We start from the raw sequence: 26,037 nt of genomic DNA, 5'->3' as shown, positions 1-26,037 counted from the left end.
CCCACAAATCCAGATCATGTACATAACTTTTCCTTCAAGAGTTGTCGCTACCATAGTGAACAGTAATATTGTCTGTATTCCCAGCAACAGAAGACTCGTTAACTAAAGATGAAATGTATTATAACTTAAAGTGACTGAAGATAAAACACAAATTTAAAATACAAGAAACATAAAACAACAGCTGTAAAGAAGGATAAAAATCTTAATTTTTAATCCAGAGACATGTTCTTATTATAAGTACACATTATTCGGCCCAGAGTTTGGATTAAGTGCATGTTTCTTATACTTTTAATTTTGTGAGAAAACTTATGTGAGAGTACTTATCAAATCGATTGTTTAGGTGAGTAATCTGAAAGTATTCGTATAATTATTTTCTTTGGGTTAATGTAAACTGTTTTAAACTTTTTTCAAAAAAAATTTTTTTCAACGTTATTTTCAATATTTTTTTATCTCTGAGTATTATTACACTGATATATTTTCGATTTATGTAGAAAGCAAAGAATGGACTATGTTGTTATGCGGCAGAGCACAGACACAAGTTTCATTATTCTAAACTCTTTATCTTACTGGTTAACCATAAATATATACATTTAACACAACAAATATTATTTTAATAATTTTTAATCGCAACATAATTTCAATCACTTCCTTTACACGTTTTTACCTTGTAAGATATTTGGTCCTGAATTAAGCCCACAGTCACCCGACTGAGAGCATGAACAGCTCCAGCTACAGAACCAACGATAGATAGAAATGTATCGTCTTCTATAAACGTCTGTCCATATGTCTGAAAAACAGTAAGAAAGTAATTTATAAATGAAAAATCTTTCTCTCATCACTCCGGTTAGATTGTTTTAACACAGTCCTGGAGTTGTTACTTAGTTTCTAAATATAATTTTTTGCTTATTTTATATAAGGTTAGAAAACTGCACTGAGTGGTTGCATGCAGAGTTTGTTTCATGTCGCACATGAAGACGGTTTATAATGAAAATATAATTAATATTTTTAAAGGTTAATTTTATTTACGGTAGTAAAAAATTACAGATACTACTTACCTTGTAAAAAACATTCACAAACATATATGGATAATATGAGCACATACAAACTATTGACAAAAGATAAAATTCTTTCATTTTAAGAGCTTCTGTTGGTAACACTTGAAGTTCAGCTTCATTATTTCTGTACGGTTGTTGGTCGTCAGCATTCGCATTGGCTGGAGTTTCTTTCAATGACGTAGATAGTTTATCATTATTTATTGTTTTTCTATAATCCAGAGTTTTTGTACTTGATTCTTTTATGTACGAATGTCTTGACGTTTTGCACATATGTGTTAGTTCACTGGATACTGTTTCTTCCTGGATTAGAAATATGAATAAAGTTCTTCTATATGTATAGAAACTGACAACACAATATAATGGAAAACAGAAGTTCCAAATTTTCTACTCTTTTAAATTAACTGATTAAGCCTTCGTTTTACTAAAGTTGTTTTTCAAAACAACACTACATTTCGTTGGTATTAAACCTCTTTAGATGAAAATTTAATTCCACCAACGTTCTCTATATTAGTATAAACATCTGGCCTTACAGGTTCGGTTCACGTAGGCAAAAATTTCTTCAGAAATACGTAGTAACACTATTTTTAACAGAAGATTCTTAAATACTGAAGAAGGAAGAAAAAAACAGGTACTATTAAATTAAACAAACATACCTGGAACACGTTGAGTAATGGTACTTATTAATAATCTATAAAACTCTTACCCTCATTTCCAAAAAATTCTTTTACTGCCATGTTTGGGTTTAATGAGGAGTTACTTATCTTACAAACAACTCATGTTTATAAATCATCTAGATTTGTATTAATTATGTGATCAACATGAAACACGAGCAGAAGTTAAATGGAACATTTTAGAGAGTTATGAGCATATATCTCCAAAGGTTCAATATATTTGGTTACAACTGAATTATTTTTTATAATTTGGTTGAAATTTAACATACGTCCACACAAACCTTACTATTCAGAATTAAAAGATTCCCAGCTCGCTTAACGAAAACTGCCACTAGTAAATAGTCGGACTTTTTCATATCCTATGATGAAGATTTGCTTTTAAACCTAAAGTTCCTTTAATAAGCTGTTTAATTCAGACGCCTCTAACCTGTTTTGATTCTTGTGGTAATTCTTTATACATGAGTAACCCAATCAGTAGAATGCCACCAGTGACGCTTGCCATTATCAGAAACAAAGCAGGAACACTTTCTATAATTTCATCGTTGTAAAAGTATTTGAAAGAATGTTGAACGTTTACTTGTTAATAAAAAATAAACTGACGTAAGAATTAATTTAATACTATAATGATGATATTGAACAGTATCACTACACTTAACGCGGACTTATTTGTAAGGTTAGAGAAAAGGTTTCGACAATACAGATAGTCCAAGGTGTAGCTTTATGTTTAACTACAAACAATGAAACCAACACACAAAACTAATAAATAAAACTCATGTGTAAATTATAGCTTCAATTCCTGATGTAATACAATATTTGTGTCTTTCGAATACCTTGCTCCAGCCTGGTATTTAAAATTTCATTCATCTTGTTTCAACAACTAACATTTAATATTTCTAAATTTAATAAATTTAATGAAAGAACGGTCTAGTGCATATAGTACTTTGAAGATATTTTAAATATTTTAAGATACAAATAATTAATAATGATTTCAAATGATAATGTGTGAGATCTGGTGGATTGTATACGGCTAGCTGGGGTACCCTTACCCTAGACGGCAGTTATGTAAATTCATGATTAATGAAAGGTTGTCTTCCAACGTGAATAGTTGTTTCCTTTATGTATATAATTTAAAAGACAAACACCTGAGAATGAAGAAAAATAAAGTTCTAGGTAATGAGAAACGGAGTCAAACGGTGATAATTGTGTTCTGCTATTGCAAATCTATATGAACACATAGTAAAGATTTTGCGAAGATGGAGTTTTGACATCGCGCAGTAATTATTTTTTCAGTGTCATATAAGTAAGAGTTCTATTATAGCATGATTTTCTTTCAAAATATTTTGAATATTTGTGACTTGTACAGTGAAGAAAATAACTGTTAAAATAAAAGGATGTAAGGATATTGATGATTTTGAGTGAAAAGTAAACTAGTGGTTTACTAAAACTAGTCGTCTCTGTTTTATATATAGAAGCTTCACGAAAGTTTATAGAAATTTGTAACTTACCCATCAGAAGCAGGTTGGAGATTATTGGGGTTCACAAAGAATGTCTGCACACTATTAATAAAGATAGGAGTTACAGCTAACCCTGAAGCAACTATCCCTGTCACGAAGCCTTTCTTGTTGGGAAACAACTGTGAAGAAAAAAATGTTAATTCATTTTGTGGCGTGTCTTTTGAAATAGTCAAGTTTAATGTTATATCACTTTGTAAGTTAAGAAACGTATTGTATGAACTATATATTATCTGGTTATTAATGAAAAGATATGTATTTGCATCACCAGAAAATCCACTTTATTATAGATTTACGGGATTATTCAAAAGTGCATAGAAAGCGAAACCACGTCTACACAATAGTGAACGTTCCACGTAGAAGAGCATACAGCAGTTCAAAATATGTTGGGGCTCACACCACTATCGCCACCCCGTTGTATATCCTTTTCTCAATTGTCATATCTAAATTCAAAAATATTTTTTTTGCGAAATCAAGTTTCACCAACATAGAGGCAGAGAACAAGTACTTAAGGCAGTAGTCTAACGTCAGTAAATTCCATTGTGAATCAACCAAAATAAAGGTCATTCATGAAATGTATTCGTGACGTATTTACACAATAGTAATTATTAGAAATCAGCTAGTTGTTGTTCTTTTGAATTAAGCACTAATCTACACAATTGGTTATTTGTACTCAGCCACCAAATAGTATAAAAACCAAGTTGTTAGCTTGTAAGTCCGCAGACATACTGTTTTGCCAGTGAGAGACAAACATGAAATAGATTGAACAACTAATATATAGAAAAGCAAGTTGATAGTACCACGATCCAAAATGTCTCAAAATATGTTGCTTAGCAACAGAATTAAAACCTTCTATTATTGTTAGTCTATGTACTTGAAGTACAAAATGAAATATAGACATAAAAAATGGGAAAATATTTCTTGATTTATTAATTTATAAGATTACACTTATACAGTTATAAAGTTTCACGACATCCCCATCACGGCCCCATTTCAACCCCGTCACTAAAATCGCAACGGACAGACAATATTATAACTATTGTATCTAGATAAATGCATTTTGGCTTTTTTGACATCTCCTAATATCAGAAATGAATCATGACGTGAAGAGATACATAGATAGCTTAGATTCCCAGCGGAATAATTTTCGATACCCTTCTCATAAGAGTTTATAGTTAAGTATGGTGAATTCAAGAATTAAAACAATTCGAAGACCTAACTTTTCTTGTATTACTGTTGTAGGTTAGCTGTGGACGTTAACATATATGGTGCTTTATAGCTATTGAAATAAAAACAGTTAAATGCTATTTTTAAACGAATGAAATGTGAAATTATCTGTTTTTTAAATATTTCTGTTTGAAATATTTTCGAAACAATTGTGCTCACCTCGACAGCAGTGACCACGGGGTGACCAAAACAACAGACAAGGCCCAAAGTATCAATCACTCCATAAGTGATTATGGTTGTTACGAGGCTGTGTTGTATACTCCAGTACGTTATTGCTATCCCAAAACTAACAGACAAAAATGTTTTTATTTAACTTGAATAAATACGCCATTACGAAAATTACGAGAGTTACACACATTACGTTCATATTAACAAAATATATATATTACATGTAGAGCTGTCTTTGAGATCTAAAACAAAAGATTACCATCTCTCCTTCTCTACTTTATTACTTGAATATTTGCTCTTTTAATACAGTATCATTATTTTGGATTTCCTTCTGTTCCTTTACACATACAGTTTTTCTTTGTTGTCCATTTACAGCGCCACCATTTCTAATCTTCCTACTTATTACCAACATATTTCATAATCATATATCGCAATGTCATCTTTGTTTTCCTGCTCAGACTGTGAACTCTTGTCAACACAGTTAATAATGGAAATATCTCTTAAGGCATTTATTAGCATTATCTGAAACAAACAAAATCTCCTTTTTGCAGGATTGTGGTATCACAACAAATTAACTGGATATTTTATTTGTGTTTGATGTTCAGAAAGTTACAAGTCCTCACAATACTTCTTCCTATGTTGTTAATTTCCATACTCCCAATAAATTTTCTGTCTTGCATCGTGTTTTCAAATTCAGAGTTGAAGAAATATTATACTATTAGCAATCCACTGTAGTAACGTGTTTTGTTACTAAGTCGGTTGATAAGTATTATTTTATAGATAATGATAATTTCAATTTATGTAATGATAACAAGTTAATATGTTTCTTAAATAAACGTTTACTATACCCACGTTTACTTTCAAGCCTATATTCAAATACTTCAAATTTTCAGCATAAACTGAAACGAATGTAGGATTAATTTACAAACGTACTAATTGATCGAGTAAATGAATAGCAAAAAAAACAAAAAACAATAATTCTCACTTCTATCAGTAAAAAACTTTTCTAGCTCTGCTTTAAGTAAACTCAATATTCACTAATTTTCTTAAATTTTGAGAAAATAAGATATCGGAGAGAAATTTTCAATGAGTTTGAATACAAAATGTATAAATAATCCAAATTTCAGTTCATAAATAATGACTGACCTGCTACTAGCAATACAACATAATATCAGTGCTGTTAATTATTTTAATGAATTAAGAATAATACGTGGATATTGAAAATCAATGTGCACTAAATAAAATATGAGTTAATATTTCAGTACGACTAAACTACATATTTCAACTAAATGAAAAAAGGGACTTCAAACGAACAGTAAACAAAATTATAGCAAAATAAAAGTAGAATTTGCCATCTTACAAAGTACATAAAATAAAAAGAAAGGAACGTAGAGCTTATATTCATTTACTAAAACACTAAAATAGATGAAAAGTGACGATTAATTTTCACTTCATGAAACCCAAACAGCTTTTAGTAAACCCTCTATTTCAGTAAAAAGGTGTCGTTTACTTTAAATCAAATTTATAATGACGTCTGTATATTAATACAATCTATACTGAGTTTTGTTAATTACAGGTGTGTTGTAATTGTATATTATAACTATTTACATCCATGAATTAAACAGACCTGTTGCCTTTGTTTCTATTAGTTATTATTATTATTACCTATAAATACAAACATACATCTTACCAAAAAATACAAGAACCAATAATCATGCTCCAGCGACGTCCAATGACAGAACCTAGTTTGCCTCCAAAGTACAAAAAATGAACATGTAGAGATATATGCATAGAAAATCCAGTTAGTTTCTTCATATGTTGTGTTCTTCTTGACTCTTTGTTTCAGGTAAGAAGTTATGTAAGGAGTAACGTTTCCAAACGTTAGTATTGTACCGAGTGCCAGATAAATCAGGAAACATCCAGCAACTGACACCAAGGGTCGAACTTCCATTCTTCTAATTTTCTATACGAATAAAAAATAGTTACCCATAGATATGCACATCTATGTTATAGAGCATTTACCGAATCATACCATACAACTGTAACTGTAAAACGTGTACTCGTTATTTGGTCTTAATTGTCTTCCCTTTACTTAAAGTAATTTTTCAGTATTATAACCCCTCCAGTGGCACAGCGGTATGACTGAAGACTCACAGTGCTGAAAACCGGGTTACGATACCCGTGGTGGCCAGAGCACAGATAGCCCAGTGTGTAGCTTTGTGCTTAATTCCAAATAACAATGTGTAACATAAATTTTATTCGTGTATAGTATGCGTTATTCCTTAATTGCTTATGTTCTAAAAATACAGAAAATGGCCATTATTCTCATCAAACTTTGGTTTTGTGACCTGAATAATGATATTTAGAAATTTTCTATGTAAAAACGGGCAAACTTGCACATATTTATTTACATGAGGTCTGAATGAAACAACATATGAATCAAGATTTACATGTATTTAAACTAAAGGTATACAAAACGAACAAGAATGTTTAAAAGTGTGCAGTTTTGAGATTTTTTTGAGATGTAAATCACTTTTACGTATCAGCCTCCAAATACAGTTTCCCATCATGTTTTTGTTATACGCTCCAAGGTCACAAAAGCAAAGTTTGAAGAGAAAGATAGGTATTTACCATTTACTTAGGCATAAGCAATTGGGAAATAACACTTTCTGCCCAGGAACAAGAAAAAGTAAAAATGTTGTTAGATAATGTAATCAGTCAATGAGTGTTATAGAATTACACACATGAAAGAATTAATAAAAATGACGTTAAAAACATACTCTGTTAACGCAAAAAACACATAATATAAAAAGGAAGAAATACTTTAAAACTTAGTAAAAGGTATTGTATTTCCAATATCACTCAGTTTCAACGATATAAAAAAATTTCTACCTTATCGAGTTTAGGTCTTGGTACATTGTTCACAAGGATAAGTATTCTATAATAAAATTTTCTTTATTCTTTTGTTGAAGAATAATTGTACTAACTGTACTTCATGGTTGTTAAAGGCTGTAGAATTACAGGACATTATTTCGAATACTATAGCTTTCAATGTTCCCTATGGAAGTGGTAAATATTATATAGCGGCATATTTAGGAGCTCATCTGATCCAGAAACAACATAAAACGCTAATTCATATATAATCAGAGGATCTAAGGACACTTTTGTTTCGATAAGTTGTGTAAGGTTTACCTCATTTGCTTCACATAATTTTGTTAGAACTACTGTTGAGATCGAAGATTGCGTGATTGTGACATAATATAAAATAATAAGGAACGACTTATTTTAGTATGTGTAACTATTTAGTGAATCAAAGGTTTGGAATAAATAGAAAACCAACATATATAAAACTCAAATTAGGAAAGTGGTATCTTACAAAAGTAAATCTGGAATATATTAAGTCATTGTAATAAGTAGATATTTTTTAACTTGGTGTAATTAGTAAAGTAAAAGTCACTATGAAACGAGATTAAAGAGTAAAATGAGTAATGTTTATACTGTAACTGTTCTGAATTACTTTCCACTACCGCTATAAATATAACAAAAATAGCTACTCACAGAGTCCAATTTTGTTTCTTCCATTTTAAAAAATATATTTTGGACAAAAAGTAATAGTTATTTTAACCGTCACAGAAAATATGATACATGAACCCTTATAACGCTATGATTTTACAGAGAAGAACATAACTTTTAATCAAATTATTTTTATTCTTGTATGACAACTGTTCTATTTGTGTGCATGCGCACAACTCAATAAATTTAGATGCATAAGTGTAATTGGTAAAACCTTGTGTTTTAGAACAGATGGCTTCAAGCATTAGTGTAAGTGTAATCTTTTTTATTGTTTTAAAGTTATGGACAAAAACAAGTCAGGAATGATGTAAGCATTTGTATATGTATTGATTTTGTTGGAAAATTACTTTTCTACAATATAGAAAACAATAATTCACATACAGTGATGACGAGAAAACCCACTTGTTACGAAGAATATATATGTATAAACTCCTGGATCACAAATAAAGAAATTGGTAACTGATTGATAGCTGACAACATGTTTAAAGGGGTTGTGTAATTGAGTGTAGGAATGTAGAGGGCGTGCTTAGATGTTGGATTATATTTATTAATATAGGTATAAAGGTGTTTCTATGTATTGGTTTATTTTGGGCTTCAGTTGTTGTATAAGTAAGGATTTTTAATTTTGCCGTTGTTTATGTTTGTTTTTTTATTTAGTAATTCGGTGTTTTTTACGGTTATCTTGTGTTTATTTGATTTGCAGTGTTGGAAAACGCGTGAAGGTGACTTTTTCTATTCTTTGAATCTTCTACTTGTTTCTCCATATAGAAGTCGTGGCAGTTTTCATACTGTATTTTATAAATAATGTTGGTGTGGTGTTTGTCAATTTAGGTTTTACAAAGTATAGACCTTAGATTTGTGCCTAGTTTTGAATAAATTTGGTATCAACTGGAATGTCATATTTTGTTTCTAGTTTCTGCCAAATGTTGGTTATTTTCCTGCTGATGTCGGGAATATATGGTATGCAGCAGTATATGGTTTCGTGATTTTTTTTATTCTTGGGATATATTTACTTTTGTTAGTTAATTTTGCTTCTTGTCTATGTGTGTGCGCGTAATGTTTTCTGCGGTTTGTATTGATGTTGATGAAGTATTGATATTCGTGACAATTATTTCGATTTATCACTTTGCATCTCAAGAAGAGATACAAAGCAATCGATTGCGCTCAGAAGAGACCTCTTTGCCCAACTCGTGATGTATAATTTAACTGGGTTAGTGATTGATTATTAATAGCAAAACCGACAAGATTTAAAGTTAAAGAGTTTGTAATGCAATCTGGTGGCAAAGGTCCAATGGTTGTCCGCAAGAGATAAAATATTAACTCTACAAAAAACAAAAAAACAAAAGAGGATAGGGATCTGTAGATCGAAAAACATCAAAATTTGCTAGGGAAGTGTACCCCGAGAAAACTCTTTTTTATAAACCATTTCCTGGTTAAGGAACATAACTGATAATGCAACGTGATCGTATGTTGATAGGTGAGAATACGATATTTAATTTTGACCGGAATGATTTTTTTATTTTCGACCATAATATTGGTAGTTTTATCAGATCGTAGGTTAATATTATACAACCAACAGTCATTTATAAAACTTGGAAATATTTTAGACTAAAATAGGTTAGAAAATTATATATTTTCGTTCTCCTCTTCCCTCTCGAACAAACTCATGTTAATTGCTTTCGAACAATTCGAACTGAAATTCATCTGTTATTGAATACAAATATAAATAATTCATATTTTTATTAATATGGAAACAAACACTCATCGATGTATTCCTGATTATGAACATCAGTCTCTCAAATATCTAGTTAGTGAGTTGGTAGCAATCAGGTGTGACGGCTTTGCCTCTGATGCTAAATAAACTCAACAGAAACAGAATATGCTGGAACGCTAAGGTAGCGTTTGGCTAGTATAGATAGGGTAGAAACGTTTTTTCTCATGGATCTTCCAAAAATCTAGAGATAGTTGTTTTCGTCAAGAATGTAAGTACTGTAGAGGTAGGTGTTCATCTCTATCTTCTGAAGATGATGCCCTTAGTGTCTTGGAATAAACAAATAAACTAAATAGCTTTCCTTCCTTTCAAGAGGCAAACAGTCCTGTTTTGGTTCTATGGTTCCAGAACTAGGTGTTAGAGAAAATTTAACGACATCTTGCTGCGGAAGCATTCCAGTGAATTAATAGATCGTAGTTCTAGTGAAAGATCAGTTGTGTTTAGAACTGGGATCCATAGTTCCAGCCAAGTGGAATGTAGCTCAACGTAGACAACATTGAAATAATATCTGGAGTGCATCTTGTCAATCCAAGTCGTCAGCCTATAAACACATGGCACTACATAATTGGAGGTAACAATGTTCTTACTCTAGCTGAAAACTAAAAGCTCTTCAAAAAGTGTTAGTGTTGTCACGAAATCTGCAAAAATAGTTAGATCACAAAAAGTACGTTTCGATGTTCTCTTGCAGTATCAAGTGTTCATGAAATCATTCAGTGAATATAAATACTATGTAACTGTATTTGAATTACAAATACGATTACATTAATTTTCCCTACCAGAGTATATAAATATTATTACCGAATACCCCATCTCTGCTCAAAGGAGAAAATGTCTACAGGTTTTCTCTTGCCAGTACTTATGATTCAATGGTTGTTTTGTCGTTTCAATGTAGTAATATCTTCCTGTTCACCAAGATTGGTTACTTCGTAGTGACATGTACCTAACTGTCTTAAGGGAACAATTAAACCTTTCTGTACATCAAAGTCGCTGCCAAGATATCTACTCTGCTATTGATTTTCCACAAAGAACATAGCCTAAGAAACTTACAATTTCTTTGATACCTCCACAACTTCTAATGTCAATAGTGTCAGTTTTAATTACCTGATCAGTGTCTGCGATACGACCCCATTGAAATATAAAATAATGTACCAACGAGTCATATTGAATAATCTTTAATGAACACACCTTTTTTCTACACATTTCGTGTTTGTCATTTCTCTTCTTGGAGCCACTCCACTATTAGAAACAGTAATGTTATCCTTAGACAAAGCTTCATGTGGCAATTGAAGCCATTCACATTAGTAAACGATCAATATGAGACTGACACAAATATATCACCTTTCAGGTGCTTCAAACATTTTAAGCAAAGATAGATAAGACAACATATTATTAAGGTCTTTACGTAATAAGAATTTTTTGACTAATAAAAGTCTCCACGACGTACATGTTATTCTGAGTCTATGAACGCTGGTAACAAGCGGTAGTTGGAAGCTAAATGTATTAAATACCAGACAATTTTCACTCGTTTCTCTAAAGATGGGAATGTCTTATTCAATTTTCGGTGAATTTAAATCACTGACATAACAGGCAGAACACTTAATTTACAGTCCGTGTTTCGAATTGGAGAAGAGTTAGTTTCATCCAAACACATATTAATTCAATAGTTACTCAATCTCACTAACTGTTCTTAACGTTTAATACAATAATGTCAACATCAATAGCAACTTTACAATGAAAGTAGATAAGAATGTATAATAATATGTCAACCACACAATATCTGTGATATTCGGAGATGAAGACGTTTTGAACACTATCACAGAATTCCTGGCGCCGAATTAGATGCAACAGTCACATAAACGGTTGGTCCTGAATAATTATTGGACCAGTACTTGTAGGTGTTTGTTGTGCAAATAATGTTTTATTATTTATAATCTGGTAAATATGGCCCTGATACTGACCATAAAAAAATGACGATTAAAATGCATCACTATGTTAAACTTCATTTATATTATGAATAATAAGAAAGATTTGCAACATTATTGTTTATGAAATTAAGGAATCCATTTCAAAGGCATATAAGATAGTGACAGTTGATATAGTTATTAAAAATGTAGTAATTCGTGATGACGAGAAACCCTCTCCTCAAGACGGTTGGTATAGATATTAAAATGAAGTTCAGAATGACATTTTGACCTTTTTTAGATCATCATTAGGTTAGCAAAAAACTAAATAAGCGTTAATCGTCAATAATTTAGCAATGTAAAAACTAGAGAGAAGGCAGCTAGTCACCACTACCTACCGCCAAGAGTGTTTTGTAAGAAAAAAAGTAAATATATGTAAGTTTGCTTTAAAAAACATAAATTTCTAATTGTAATTAAATAATTTCGGTATCTGCATTCGCTCTCTATTTTGGTAATTTATATTTATTTTTAACTTAACAGTTAAATAGCAGAGCCAAACTACGAACTAGCATGCCATTTACATGGAAAAGCACGTCCCACTCCTAGGAAAAGCCTTTTATGCACTAGAAGAAGCCAGTCACTACCAAGGAGAAGCTTCTCAACCCCTAAAACAGACTCTTTGCCATGTACCCGAAGCTCCATATCATTTACATTACATTCTAGACTTTATTGTTTAGTGTCATATAGTTTTAATTTAAAATAACTATTTTAGAAATGCCATAAAATGGTTTGAGTACCTGTTTAATCGGAAATGTCTAAATCTAAATTCATCCTGTTCCTGTCAAAGGTATTTTGTAGTACATAAAATTGTTCATTTCAAATAAATAACCCTTATTATGGGAATTGAATGTCACATATATTTCACATATTTGGAATTTGAGTTCGATTGGCGGCAGTGACGTGAACGATGCAATTCTAAAAAGGTTGAGACAGCTTATGATTTACAGTCTCATGAGTAAATTTTACCCTGAAGAGAAAACTGGTAACAGACGTTTCGATACACTTGGTTTTCCAAGTGCTGTTATTCTAATAAGTTTTACTAAGTTATTGCTTCCGAACTTTATAGTATGCTAATTGTAGCAACCCAACAATATACAATTATCACTCTGTTTTGCGTTGGTTATCTTTTATAAGCTTAATGGGAGTTGTTTTGCTTTCGTAAAACATACATTGTTGTCTTTTGTATTCGATAATCTTCTAAAAATTTTGGGAAATATGTAGGAATTTCGCAATATGTATTTAACAGTATACCTTACATGCATTTCTAAATATATATTTAACTAAAATAAATATCTATGTTAAAACAAGTAGATATTACTAAACCGTAGAAACAACTAGTGAAACATTTTTTAAAATGGGTTAGTTTGTGAACTTACCAATGGCCTCAGACCAGTATAACACGATAAATCGAATGATATTTTGGGATTCATACTTATGTGTTAGTATTTTAAGCAGAATGTCTTGCTAAATAATTTACATGAATAAACTAGTTATATCAGTTTTTCATTCTTCTGAAATTCCTTCGTAAAATTACTTTTAAATAACACTTTGTATAATATACTCTCCCGTTCTATGTAGCCTAGTTTTTCTGTTTTATAACAGAATATAATTTTCTGTAACCTGTATAAATAAGTAACTGTAATGAATTTATTATATATTGATAAACAATTAATAAATTAAACAACGTGATTTGTAAATACAACAACAAAGTAAGTCAGTAGCTTTTGTTCTAAATGATTCTGAAATTACTATATTAATATAGAATTCTGTGTGAGTAAATAACATTTCAAAATATATATATACTATTGTAACGAGCTTTAGTGTCTAAATCACTTAATTAAAATTAACTCTTAAATGTTGAGTAAACATTCCTGAAAATACATTGTATATACAATCATGTTAAAAAGCTACGACACCCTATGAAAGACTGTGTATTTTTTGTAACATTTTTTGATATATAGATATTTAATCTCAATTTTAACACTACTGAGAGATTATAGGAACATAACTAAACAATTAAACCTGAAGAAAACACTTTTCAAGATCTTGTGAAAATGTAATTCTACAAAAAATGCATATTCTAACTGAGGAAATCGTTAGGTCACTTAAAATGGCTTAACTCACACACAGGTGTATCACACCAGGTGCACATGATTAGAAGATCGCTACTCAGCATTTTGAATGAGGCTTGCCCTATTTTAACCTCAGGCATTTAGTTTGGTGTGCTCCTGACTGTTGAAGTGAGAGTGAGCACCATGGTGAGAGCGAAAGAGCTGTATGAGGCCTTCAGAAAGAAAATTGTAGCAGCTTATGAGTCTGGTAAGGGATTTAAAAAGATCCCAAAAGATTTTTTAATCAGCCATTCCACTGCCCGGAAAATAGCCAACAAGTAAAGGGCTTTCGAAACAACTGCCAACATGCCCAGGTCTGGTCGTCGAAGCAAGTTCATCGCAAGATGCTAAAAGAGGTCTCCAAACACACTAACATATTGTAGAGGCATGCACTTTTACAATCAGAAAAAGACTGCACAAGTTTAACTTGCATGAGAGGTGTGCAAGGAGGAATTTTTTGTCTCTAAAAGAAACATCAAGGCCGGACAGAAATTTCCAAGAGTGAATGTAGACAAAGACCAGGACTTCTGGGATAATGTTCTTTGGGCAGAAGAGTCCAAAATTGAATTATTTGGACACCAGAACAGAGGACATGTTTGGCGTAAACCAAATTCAGCATTCCAGGAAAAGAGCCTCATACCAACTGTGAAGCATGGAGATGGAAGTGTCATGGTTTGGGGCTGCTTTGCTGCAGCAGGGCCTGGACAGCTCACCTGTGTGAGTTGAGCCATTTTAAGTGTGAATAATGTGGGGGTGACCTATCTTTTTCCTCAGTTAGAATATGCATTTTTGTAGAATCACAAAAACAGAAATTCTTTAAAAGTCTTTTCTTCAGTTTTTGTTGTTTAGTTATATTCCTCTAATCTCTCAGTATTGTTGAAATTAAAGTTAAATATCTATATATCCAAAAATGTTGCACAAATACACAGGCTTTCACAGGATGTCCTAACTTTTTCACATGACTGTAACTGATATGTTAAATATACTTATTTATATAACACTATGTCCAACTATTTGTCTAAAGAATAGAAAATCGTTACACAAATATTTTTACCCACAGAATTCTCGTATTGTATTTTGTTTTCGACAATATCGTAGGACAGAAGTCGTTTCCTTCCAGATAATAATCACAAAAGAAATAAAAAACAAGTTTAATAATCAGCAAGTTTATAATGAATGGTATCTTTTGACTTATAGTTTATCTTACCAACGAATAGTGGGATTGACCCTCACTTTATAACGTCCACACGGTTTAAAGGGCGAGCATGTTTGGTGCGACAAGGATTCGAACCCGCGACCTTAACAAACGCCTTAAGATGCTTGGCCATGTCGGGCCCTGATTATTACACTGATATATTTTCGCTTTATGTGCAAAGCAAAGAATGGACTATGTTGTTATACGGCAGAGGTCAGACACAATTTTTATTATCCTAAACTCTCTATCTTACTGCTTAACCATAAATATATTATACATTTAACACAACATATATTATTTTAATCATTTTTAATAACAACATAAGTTCAATCACTTCCATTTATATGTTTTATCTTTTAAGATATTTTGTCCTGAATTAAGCCCACAGTCACCTGGCTAAGAGCATGAATCGCTCCAGCTACAGAACCAACAATAGATAGAAACGTATCATCTTCTAAAAACGTCTGTCCATATCTCTGAAAAACACTAAGAAAGTAATTTACAAATGTAAAAAACTTTCTCTCATCACTCCGGTTAGATTGTTTTAACACAGTCCTAGAGTTTTTACTTAGTTTTTAAATATAACTTCTGCTTATTTCATATGAGTTTAGAAAACTGCACTCAATGGTTGCATGCAGAGTTTCTTCCATGTCGCATATCAAGACGGTTTATAATGACAATAAGATTAATATTTTTTAAAGGTTTAATCTCAGTTACGGTAGTTAAAGGGTACAAATACTACTTACTTGTTAAAAAATATTCACAAACATATATGGGTAATATTAGCTAATACAAACTATTGACAAAAGATAAAATTCTTTCATTTTAAGAGCTCCTGTTGGTGACAAATGAAGATCAGCTTCATTATTTCTGTACGGTTGTTGGTCGTCAGCGTTCGCATTGGCTGGAGTTTCTTCCAATGATGGAGATAGTTTTCATTATTTATTGTTGTTCTACAGTCCCGAGTTTTTGTACTTGATTCATTAATGTACGAATGCCTTGACGTTTTGCACATATGTGTTAGTTCAATGGATACTGTTTCTTCCTGGGTTAGAAATATAAAAATAGTTGTTCTTATGTATAGAAACTGACAATACAATATAATGGAAAACAGAAGTACCAAATTTTCTAATTTCTTAAATTAGCTGATTCAGCTAGATTTTATTAAACGCTGTTTTCTTAAAAAAGACTTCATTTCGATAATATTAAACCAACGTTTCTGTATATTAGCATAAACATCAGTCCTCACAGTCCTTCATGTATACCAAAATTTCTTCAGAAATACGCAGTAACACTATATTTTTTTAAACAACAGAATCTTAAATGCTGAAGAAAGAAGAAGAAAACAGGCAGTTTTCAATTAATGAAACATATCTTGAGCACGAAAAGTAATGGTTCTTATTAGTAATATATAAAATCCTTGCGCTCATTTTGAAAAAGTATTGCTAGGAATAACGAAGCGTTTAAAAAACGTGATGGAAATAAGCGAAGTTATTTTACTGTCATGATTGGGTTTAATGAGGAGATACTTATCTTACAAACAACTCATGTTTGAAAATCATCTAGATTTATATTAATTATGTGACCAACATGAAACACGAGCAGAAGTTGAACGGAGCGTTTTAGAACGTTAAAAGATTCCCATCTCGCTTAACGAAAACAGCCATTAGTAAATAAGCCGAGATTTTTCATATCATATCATGCAGATTTGTTTTTAAAGTACCTTCAACAAACTGTTTAATTCAAATTCCTCTAACCTGTTTTAATTTTTGTGGTAATTCTTTATACATGAGTAACCCAATCAGTAGAATGCCACCAGTGAAACTTGTCGTTATCAGAAACAAAGCAGGAACACTTTCTATAATTTCATCGTTGTAAAAATATCTGAAAGAATGTTGAACGTTTACTTGTTAATAAAAAACTAAACTGACGTAAGAATTAACTTAATACTACAGTGATGAGATGAGTTAAGTATCTCTACACTTAACGCGGACTTATTTGTAAGGTTAGAGAAAAGGTTTCGACAATACAGATAGTCCAAGGTATAGCTTCATGTTTAACTACAAACAATGAAATCAACACACAAAACTAATAAAAACACTCATGTGTAATTTATAGCTTCAATTCCTGAGGTGATACAATATTTTTGTTTTTCTAATACCTTGCTCGGGCCTGGTATCTAAAATATCATTCACCTTGTTTCAACAACTAGCATTTAATATTTCTAAATTTCATGAATTTAGTGAAAGAACATTCTATGACATATAACCCTTTGAAAATTTTGTAAATATATTAGAAAAAATAATTAATCATGATTTCAAACAATAGTGTGCAATTTCTGGTATATTATATACGACTAGCTGGGGTACCCGTACACTGGACAACAGTTATGTAAATTCATGATTGATGAAAGGTTGCCTTAGAACATAAAAAAGTTGTTTCCTTTGTACATAATTTTAAGAAAACGCCCGTAAAAAACAGCAAAACACAAAATGTGAAACCGAAACTTTGCATATATTTCTTCATGACCCAACAAACCTTCATGCCAAATATGATAAAGGTCTATAAAGAGGGCAAAGTAGTGGTTGCAAAACGAAGTAAAACTTTCCCATGTCCACAATCTGCTAAGTATTTACGTGGGTATACAACAGACAGTACTATCTTATTTATGCAGATGGTGCCAGCGCTTTACACCTCGTAAGATGTATTCATCACGTCATATTTGTACCTTGAGAATGAAGAAATATAAAGTAATACGTAAAGAAAAACGGAGACGAAACGGGAAAATTGTGACTTCTAAAGCAAATCTACATGTACACAAAATAACATTTCGCAATGTTTGGGTTTGCACATCGTGCGGTAGTTTTTTTTCAGTGTCATATGTGTAAGAGTTCCATTTTAGCATGATTTTACAATCTTTATAATTTTCTTCCAAATTGTTCTAAATATTTGAGACTTGTACAGTGAAAAATAACTTAAAATAAAAAGATGTAAGGATCTTGAGTAAAAAGTAAGAAAAGGTAGCAGAAAACTGAAACAAGTAGACAATGTTTTATCTGTAGAAGCGTCACGAATGTTTACAGAAACTTGTAACTCACCCATCAGAAGCAGGTTGTAGATTATTAGGGTTTACAAAGAATGTCTGCACACTATTCATAAAAAGAGGAGTTACAGATAACCCTGGAGCAACAATCACTGTCACGAAGCCTTTCTTTTGGGAAATAACTGTGAAAATAGACTTTTGAAATTATCAAGCTAAATATCATATTACTTAGTAAGTTTAGAAACGTTTTGTATGAACTATATATTATCTGGTTATTAATCGCAACAATATGTATTTGCATCAACAGATACATCCATTTTGTTATAGATTTACTGGATTATTAAGAAGTGTATAAGAAAAGAAAGCGAAACCACGTCTACACAATAGTGATGGTACCAAGTAGACGAGCATACCATACGTCAAAATATGTTGGGGCACTAACCACTATCGCTACCTCGTTGTATATTTTAACCTCAATTGTCATATTTAGATTCAGAAATAATTTTTTGTTAAATCAAGTTTCATTAAGGTAGAGGCAGAAAACAAGCACTGAAGGCAGTCCACCGTCAGTAAATTCCAATGTGAATCAACCAAAATAAAGGTCATTCATGAAATGTACTATGTGACGTATTCACATAATGATAATTATTAGAAATCAACTAGTTGCTGTTGTTCTTTTAAATTGAGCACTAACCTACACCACTGGCTATTTGTGTTCAGCCAACAAAGGGTATCGAAACCTGTTTTTTAGCTTGTAAGTCCGCAGACATACTGTTCTGCCAGTGAGAGATAAACATGAAATAGATTGAACAACTAATATGTAGATAAAGCAAGTTGGTAACACCACGATCCAAAATTTCTTTTAAAACATGTTGCTTAGCAACAGAATTATAACCTTATATTGTTGTTAGTCTATGTACTTGAAGTACAAAATGAAATATAGACATAAAAAAGGGAAAAATATTTTTTGATTTATCAATTTATAAGATTACACTTATACAGTTATAAAGTTTCACGGCATCCCCATTATGCCCCTGTCAACCCCGTCATTAAAATCGCTTGGACAGACAATATTATAACTATTGTATTTGAGTTTAGATTCCCAGCGTAATAATACCGATACCCTTCTCATAAGTGTTTATAGAAGTATGATGAATTCAAGAATTAATACAATTCGAAGACTTTACTTATCGTGTATTACTATTGTATGTTAGCTATGGACGTTGACATGGATATATAAATGTATATATTTACATATATCTTGCTTTATAGCTATTGAAATAAAATAGTTAAATGATATTTTTTAAACAAATGGAATATGAAAGTATCTGTTTTTTAAATATTTCTATTTGAGATATTTTCGAAACAACTGTGCTCACCTCGACAGCATTGACCATGGGGTGGCCAAAACAACAGATAAATCCCAAAGTATTAATCACTCCATAAGTGATTATAATTGTTACGAGGCTGTGTTGTGTACTCCAGTACGTTCCTCCTATCCCAAAACTAACAGACAAAAATGTTTTTATTTAACTTAAATAAATACGACAGCACGAGAACTACGAGAGTTACCCACACATAACATTCACATTAACAAAAAGTATATATTACATGTCTTTGAGATTTAAAAAAAAGACTACCATCTCTCGTATTCCATTTTATTACTTTGATATTTGCTCTACCAACACAGTATCATTATTTTGGATTTCTTTTTGTTCCTTTATATATACAGTATATCTTGTTGTACACTAAAACGCAACCATTTTTAATCTTTCTACTTAATATCAACATATTTCACAATCATATATCGCAACGTCATCTTTGTTTTTGTGCTCAAACTCTTAACTGTTCTCAATACATTTAATAATAGAAATATCTCTTAAGACATTTATTAGCATTACCTGAAACAATAAAAAATTTCTTTCTGCAGGATTTTCATGTACTTCAGTAGACAGTAACGTGTTATTTCTGGTGCTCTTCTTGTGGTAAAACTGTTATCACTCCAAATTAACTGGTATTTTATTTGTGTTTTCTGTTCAGAGAGTTACAAAGTTCTCACAATACTTTTCCTATGTTGTTAATTTCCATACTCCCAATAAAGTTTCTGTCTTGCATCATGTTTTGATCTTTAGAGATGAAGAAATATTATATTAACAGCAATCCACTATGGTAACGTGTTTTGTTATTAAGTCGGTTTATTAGTATTATTTGTGAGATAATGCTAGTTTTAATTTATATAATGATAAAAAGTTAATATGTTTCTTATATAAACGTTTACCATACCCAAGTTCTCTTTGAAGCCTATTTTCAAATATTTTAAATTTTTAATATAAGCTCTGAAACGAATGAGGATTAACCTATGAACGTTCTAACTGATCGAGTAACATAATAGAAAAACAACAGCAACAATAATTCTCACTTCTATCAGTAAATAACTATTCTATCTCTGCATCAAGTAAACTCAATATTCACTGAATTTGTTAAATTTTAAGAAAATTAGAAATCGGAGAGAAAACCGTCATGGAATTGGGATACAAAATTATAAATAATCCAAATATCAGTTAATAAATAATATCTGACCAAGACTTGCTACTAGCAATACAACATAATATCAGTGCTATTAATTATTTTAATGAATTAAGAAACAATGTTAATATAAGAATACGTGCATATTGAAAATGAAACTTCTGATGACATCTCTTTTTTTAATACAAACTTTACTGAGTTTTGTTAATTACAAGTGCATTGTGATTATATGTTATAACTATTGACATCCATGAATTAAACAGAACAGTTGCCATTGTTTCTATTCGTTATTATTATTATTACACATAAATACAAACATACATCTTACCAAAAATTACAAGAACCAATAATAATGCTCCATCGACGTCCCATGAGACAACCTAGTTTGCCTCAACTGTAAAACAATGAACATGTAGAGATAAATGCATAGAAAATCCAGCTTGTTTCTTCATATGTTGTGTTCTTCTTGACTCCTGTTTCAGGTAAGAAGTTATGTAAGGAGTAATGTTTCCAAACGTCCTTTTTGGATAATAAAAATAACCAACCTATTTTAAATTATCTACAAAATTGTGAACAAATAAATAATATTCAAACATTTCATTTTACTAAATTCTACCCCACAATTCCATTAAAAGATTTAATCTTTGTTTTAAATTCTACAATAGAAAAGTTCTGTTATCCTGTTATCAAAGAGCAGGAAAAAAGATTTAGCTCCAAAAACATAAAAGATATGTCAAATTTCTGTATCTACAATAATGATATATTTTTAATAACAAGTTTTAAAAGAAGTAATAGACCCAATGGGAGCTAATTTTTCTACTTGTATAGCAAATCTATATCTTTAGTATTATGACAATAGATTTATTTAAAACTACACAAATTCAAACATTTTGATCTTAATTTACAGATATATAGATTATATAACGGGCTTGGCATGGCCTAGCGCGTTAAGGCGTGCGCTTCGTAATCTGAGGGTCGCATGTTCGCGCCCGAGTCGTGCCAAACATTCTCGCCCTCCCAGCCGTAGGGGGTTATAATCGTTGGTAAAAGAGTAGCCCAAGAGTTGGCGGTGAGTGGTGATGACTAGCGCCCTCCCAGCCGTAGAGGGTTATAATCGTTGGTAAAAGAGTAGCCCAAGAGTTGGCGGTGGGTGGTGATGACTAGCTGCCTTCCCTCTAGTCTTACACAACTAAATTAGGGATGGCTAACACAGATAGCTCTCGAGTAGCTTTGTGCGAAATTCCAAAAACAACAACAGATTATTTAAATAGTATAAATAGTCCTGAAATAAATGTGATTAACACTATTCATCCAGCAGAATTAGAAATTGAAAATACTTCAACATCTAACACCAAAGCACATTATTTAAATTTAGCAATTAAAATAATTGCTAAGGATATCAATGTATATATTTTTTATAAAAGAAAATATTTTGCTTGTATAATTTATGGTCTACCATGTTTTAATAGTAAGATACATGACTCTTTTGTTATAAGCATTATAACTTTGCAATAACTCAAATATTGTAAAATTTGGATTAAATTACAATAATATATCAGTAATGTTGAAATACTGATACAAAAGTCAATAGTTACTTCATCTCGCAAAGAAACTTTAAATAAAATTATTTAACTGTTCTGTAACAAATATAAGAATGTATTGAATAAATATAAAGAATCAAAAATTAAAGAAATTTTACTAAAATATATAATAACTATTTTTAGTTATGAATAAGGCAGTTTAATAGCGTGTCACGATTTTATGCAGATGTACACCTTACCGCACGTACAGGCTTGTTTAGAACATGATAGTCACAATAGACTTAACGGGTGATGGTTGGGAGTTATACTAGTTAATTTTGATAACTGGGTGGGACCCTTCATACTAGTATAATTCGTTTACTGGGCTACCAATTAGTGCCTTTCTACTACAATGAGGCTGCAATGCTATATATCTTCAAGGGGTAAATTTAATTAAATTACTTACCCCAAAATGACCTTATTTTCTTTATTCTTATAAACTTTAACTCAATCTTTCTTCTTCTGTATTTCGGAGAGCAGTCACCTTCCCACAACTGTCTGCAAGCAGTAAAGAATTACATGGATGAAAATTGTTGTGGGCTTGAGCACACACAACTCGCTCTTCTAATTTCTATTTCTATATCTATTATTTCTATTGCTATTTCTTTACTTTATTTTTTCTTTCTGTGAGAGTGGCGAATGGGAGTGAAGACTGTGAGATGGTGTATTCCCACCGCAGTGTGGGTTCTTCTTCCCTAGTCACCTCCAAAACCCAGGGTACATTTTATATCCCACATTATAACTTATACCCTATTTACACCACAAACTACTCTATTCGTATACTGTTTTCAAGGAATCGCCTACAACTATAACATCTTTAAGTTCATAATCCATATCCTTGTGTATTCCATCTGTTATTTTCCCTTGCTCATAACAATAGGATCTTTAGAATTAACTTCGCTATTTCATCCCTAATACGACCCATCCTAACTTGTGTGACTAGTGTGAGACTTGTAAATATCAGTGTGAACGATGTGGGTCTTTATGGATATCACTGTGACTGGTATTAGTCTATTATGGATGTCAATGATATATTACTAATGAACTTTATTGTAAAAGAAGACATGTTAATAAAATACTGTAACTGAATGACATTGCCAACCTGTAAAATAACAAATAGCTGTGATATAATTGAAGTAATAGTTATGATTGAAAACAATTAGTGTTAATGATAAACTAGATTAAGTAAGTTAATATTCAGTGTCGTATTTGACATTGAAACATCTTTAATAACGTTACATTTTATTTAATACAATATTTTTCAACACATTAACAATGTTTTACTCCTGATATTATATTCAAGTATAAAACAGGAAAACGCGTTCAAAATATTGTACTTAAAAAAATAAATTTCCCTAAACAACAGATCTTTATTCTGTACCAAAAATTATCAATTGGTATCGAAATATGTTTTTTGTTAGTTTTCGTTTTCATTGTCGTTATTTATACATAGACACGAACCTACAACACTGACAATATACATTACACGGACACAAGAAACTACAGCTGTAACAAATGAAACGAGGCGTATCTTAATTATTGTTTATACATGTGTTACAATAGTTATTTCATAGTGTCCACAGTATTAGAAATCTGTTAATACGGTGAAATTTCCTTTTTTTTCTTCAACCATAAATACATGAAAAGCGACAGTCGTTAATATGAACATAAAACTGACAGAACGAACGACAGTTTTCCCCATTTCTTTTATGTTTCTGATCTGTTGTTTTTGTTACAGTGAATCAAAAAGATTCTTTATAGTTGACGTATGTTCCACAGTATACATTTTAGTAAGTACAAATCAGCTGTCTGTTGTTCTGTTGATGGTTTATGCTTGGTCTGTAACTTATAAGAAATGTTGATTAGATAGATTTCTAAACATGGTTGGAATAAATATTCATAATATTTACAGAAAATGTATGGCATACATAATTCACGTAAGAAATATTTGACCAGATATCAAATCTATGTTCACGTTTGCCATTTGAATTTTCGCAGTCTAAAGTCTTGTTTTACAAAAAAAAAAACAACAACAAGAAATCTTTACAATGTTTTCACAGTGTACAGAACTCCTGGTCATGTCCACGGTGTTCACATAGTGAACAGTTCATGTTGTTAATTAATGTCCAAGGTGTTTACACAATTTACAGTTCTGTTCTTACTATACGCAATGTTTTCACAGTGTGCACTTCTGCTGTTAATGTCAACAGTGTTTTCAAAATGAACATTTATGTTGTTACTATCCTCAATAGTTTCACGGTTTAGAATTATTGTTGTTAATATTTTCACAGTTGATTAATCTACAAAGACATGATGGATGATTTCACTCAAATTTAGTCCCGATGACAGCCACATTACTTCCACAGTGTACAATTCTGTTGTTAATATTCACAACGTTTTCTCAGTTCGATGTCAGTAACCGGTTAGTTTAATAAAACACTTCTCACAAATTCACTTAGTCTCCGTCATAACCACCTTCTTTACGTTATCTGGCCAGAAGCTGTTTGTCAAAGGTTTTGGTTTCAGGGTTAAACGTTATTTCTGGTTGCTACGACACCTCTGAAAACGTATTAAAATTAGAATTATTTACTTCAAGTAAAATGCTACAATATTTCTATCTAATTATGTCACATGATATGAAACAGGAGACAGAGATCGTTTGCTGCTACAAAATCAATGTATTCAAAAATTATATGATAAGAAGAGATAGAGTGATCTAAAACTATAATAATATTTTATCTTTGTTATTTTATGCCTTTAGTACCAACACATAAAATTAATAAAATAAGGTTTAAACAACAGAACCTATTTCTAAAGGGGATTGTTGAGCTGAAAGTACTAACCTAAAACTGTTTTTATAAAGGCATCGAACGTAAATATTTAGCCATACCTAGTTCAAGACAAAAACTTCTATTTTTCAATTGTTCTTTTTCGATTGACATCCAATGAGTATTTGAAGAAATGTATTATTAATTAATGTTAAAGAAAATAACAAGAAGTAAAAGTTAATCAGGGCAAGAATTGGGGTAACAAAAGGAGAATACGAAAAGAGAACAAAATGAAGAAAAGAAAACGTTTAAAAATTTGTTTTAAAGATCAGAAATTAAAAATGGGAGTTTGTCAACCGATAACGTGATAAAGTGTTAAAATACGCTTAAATGTTATTCAACTACTTTTTGAAAAGAAAGAGAACGAAAATATTACTAAGAACGTGTAAATCTCTTGTATCTATTGTTTTACAAATTAATTTTTCATTAGGATACTTTTGTTTGAAATCAAACAAATATCTTCTTGAAGGTCTGAGGTCATGAGTTAGGGACGTTTGTTAAAGCTTATTCATTTCTTAATAAAAATAAAAAATTACGCAAATTTCAATATGCTTTTAAAAGTTTACTACGAAGCAGTGTTACAACTTGTAAATGTCGTGAGATATGAGTATTGGACCTGTTCTATTTTTAAACACTACATTCTTTGAATAGTCCTTAAGGAATTTTCGAGAATTAGAAAACTGTATAAAAATAGTACTCCAACCACACTGCGATCGCTACATCCATTGACAAAGACATGTTTCATTCAATTTAGAGCTTTTCCAGTGAACTGAGATGCAATAAAAACAATAGTGATCAAACTATTTTCACAAACCCT

General features: G+C 31.2%; 1 protein-coding gene across 1 annotated transcript in view; it reads right to left on the bottom strand.

Moving 5' to 3' along the window:
- Nucleotides 1–664: 664 nt before the first annotated feature.
- LOC143243724 (uncharacterized) overlaps nt 665–26,037 on the bottom strand; it is a gene marked incomplete at its 3' end in the record, with an annotated part of 38,088 nt that continues 12,715 nt past the window's right edge. Inside the window, exons 3-5 of the mRNA XM_076487365.1 lie at nt 3,232–3,359; nt 1,056–1,263; nt 665–787 (exon numbers count right to left, since the gene is read on the bottom strand). Of these exons, the coding sequence (XP_076343480.1) occupies nt 665–787; nt 1,056–1,263; nt 3,232–3,359 (459 nt within the window). The remainder of the gene's footprint in view (nt 788–1,055; nt 1,264–3,231; nt 3,360–26,037) is intronic.

This window comes from Tachypleus tridentatus, unplaced genomic scaffold, assembly GCF_004210375.1.
Source record: "Tachypleus tridentatus isolate NWPU-2018 unplaced genomic scaffold, ASM421037v1 tig00037297_pilon, whole genome shotgun sequence".
Taxonomy (NCBI): Eukaryota; Metazoa; Arthropoda; class Merostomata; order Xiphosura; family Limulidae; genus Tachypleus; species Tachypleus tridentatus.
This window is presented reverse-complemented; position numbering and strand designations above follow the sequence as displayed.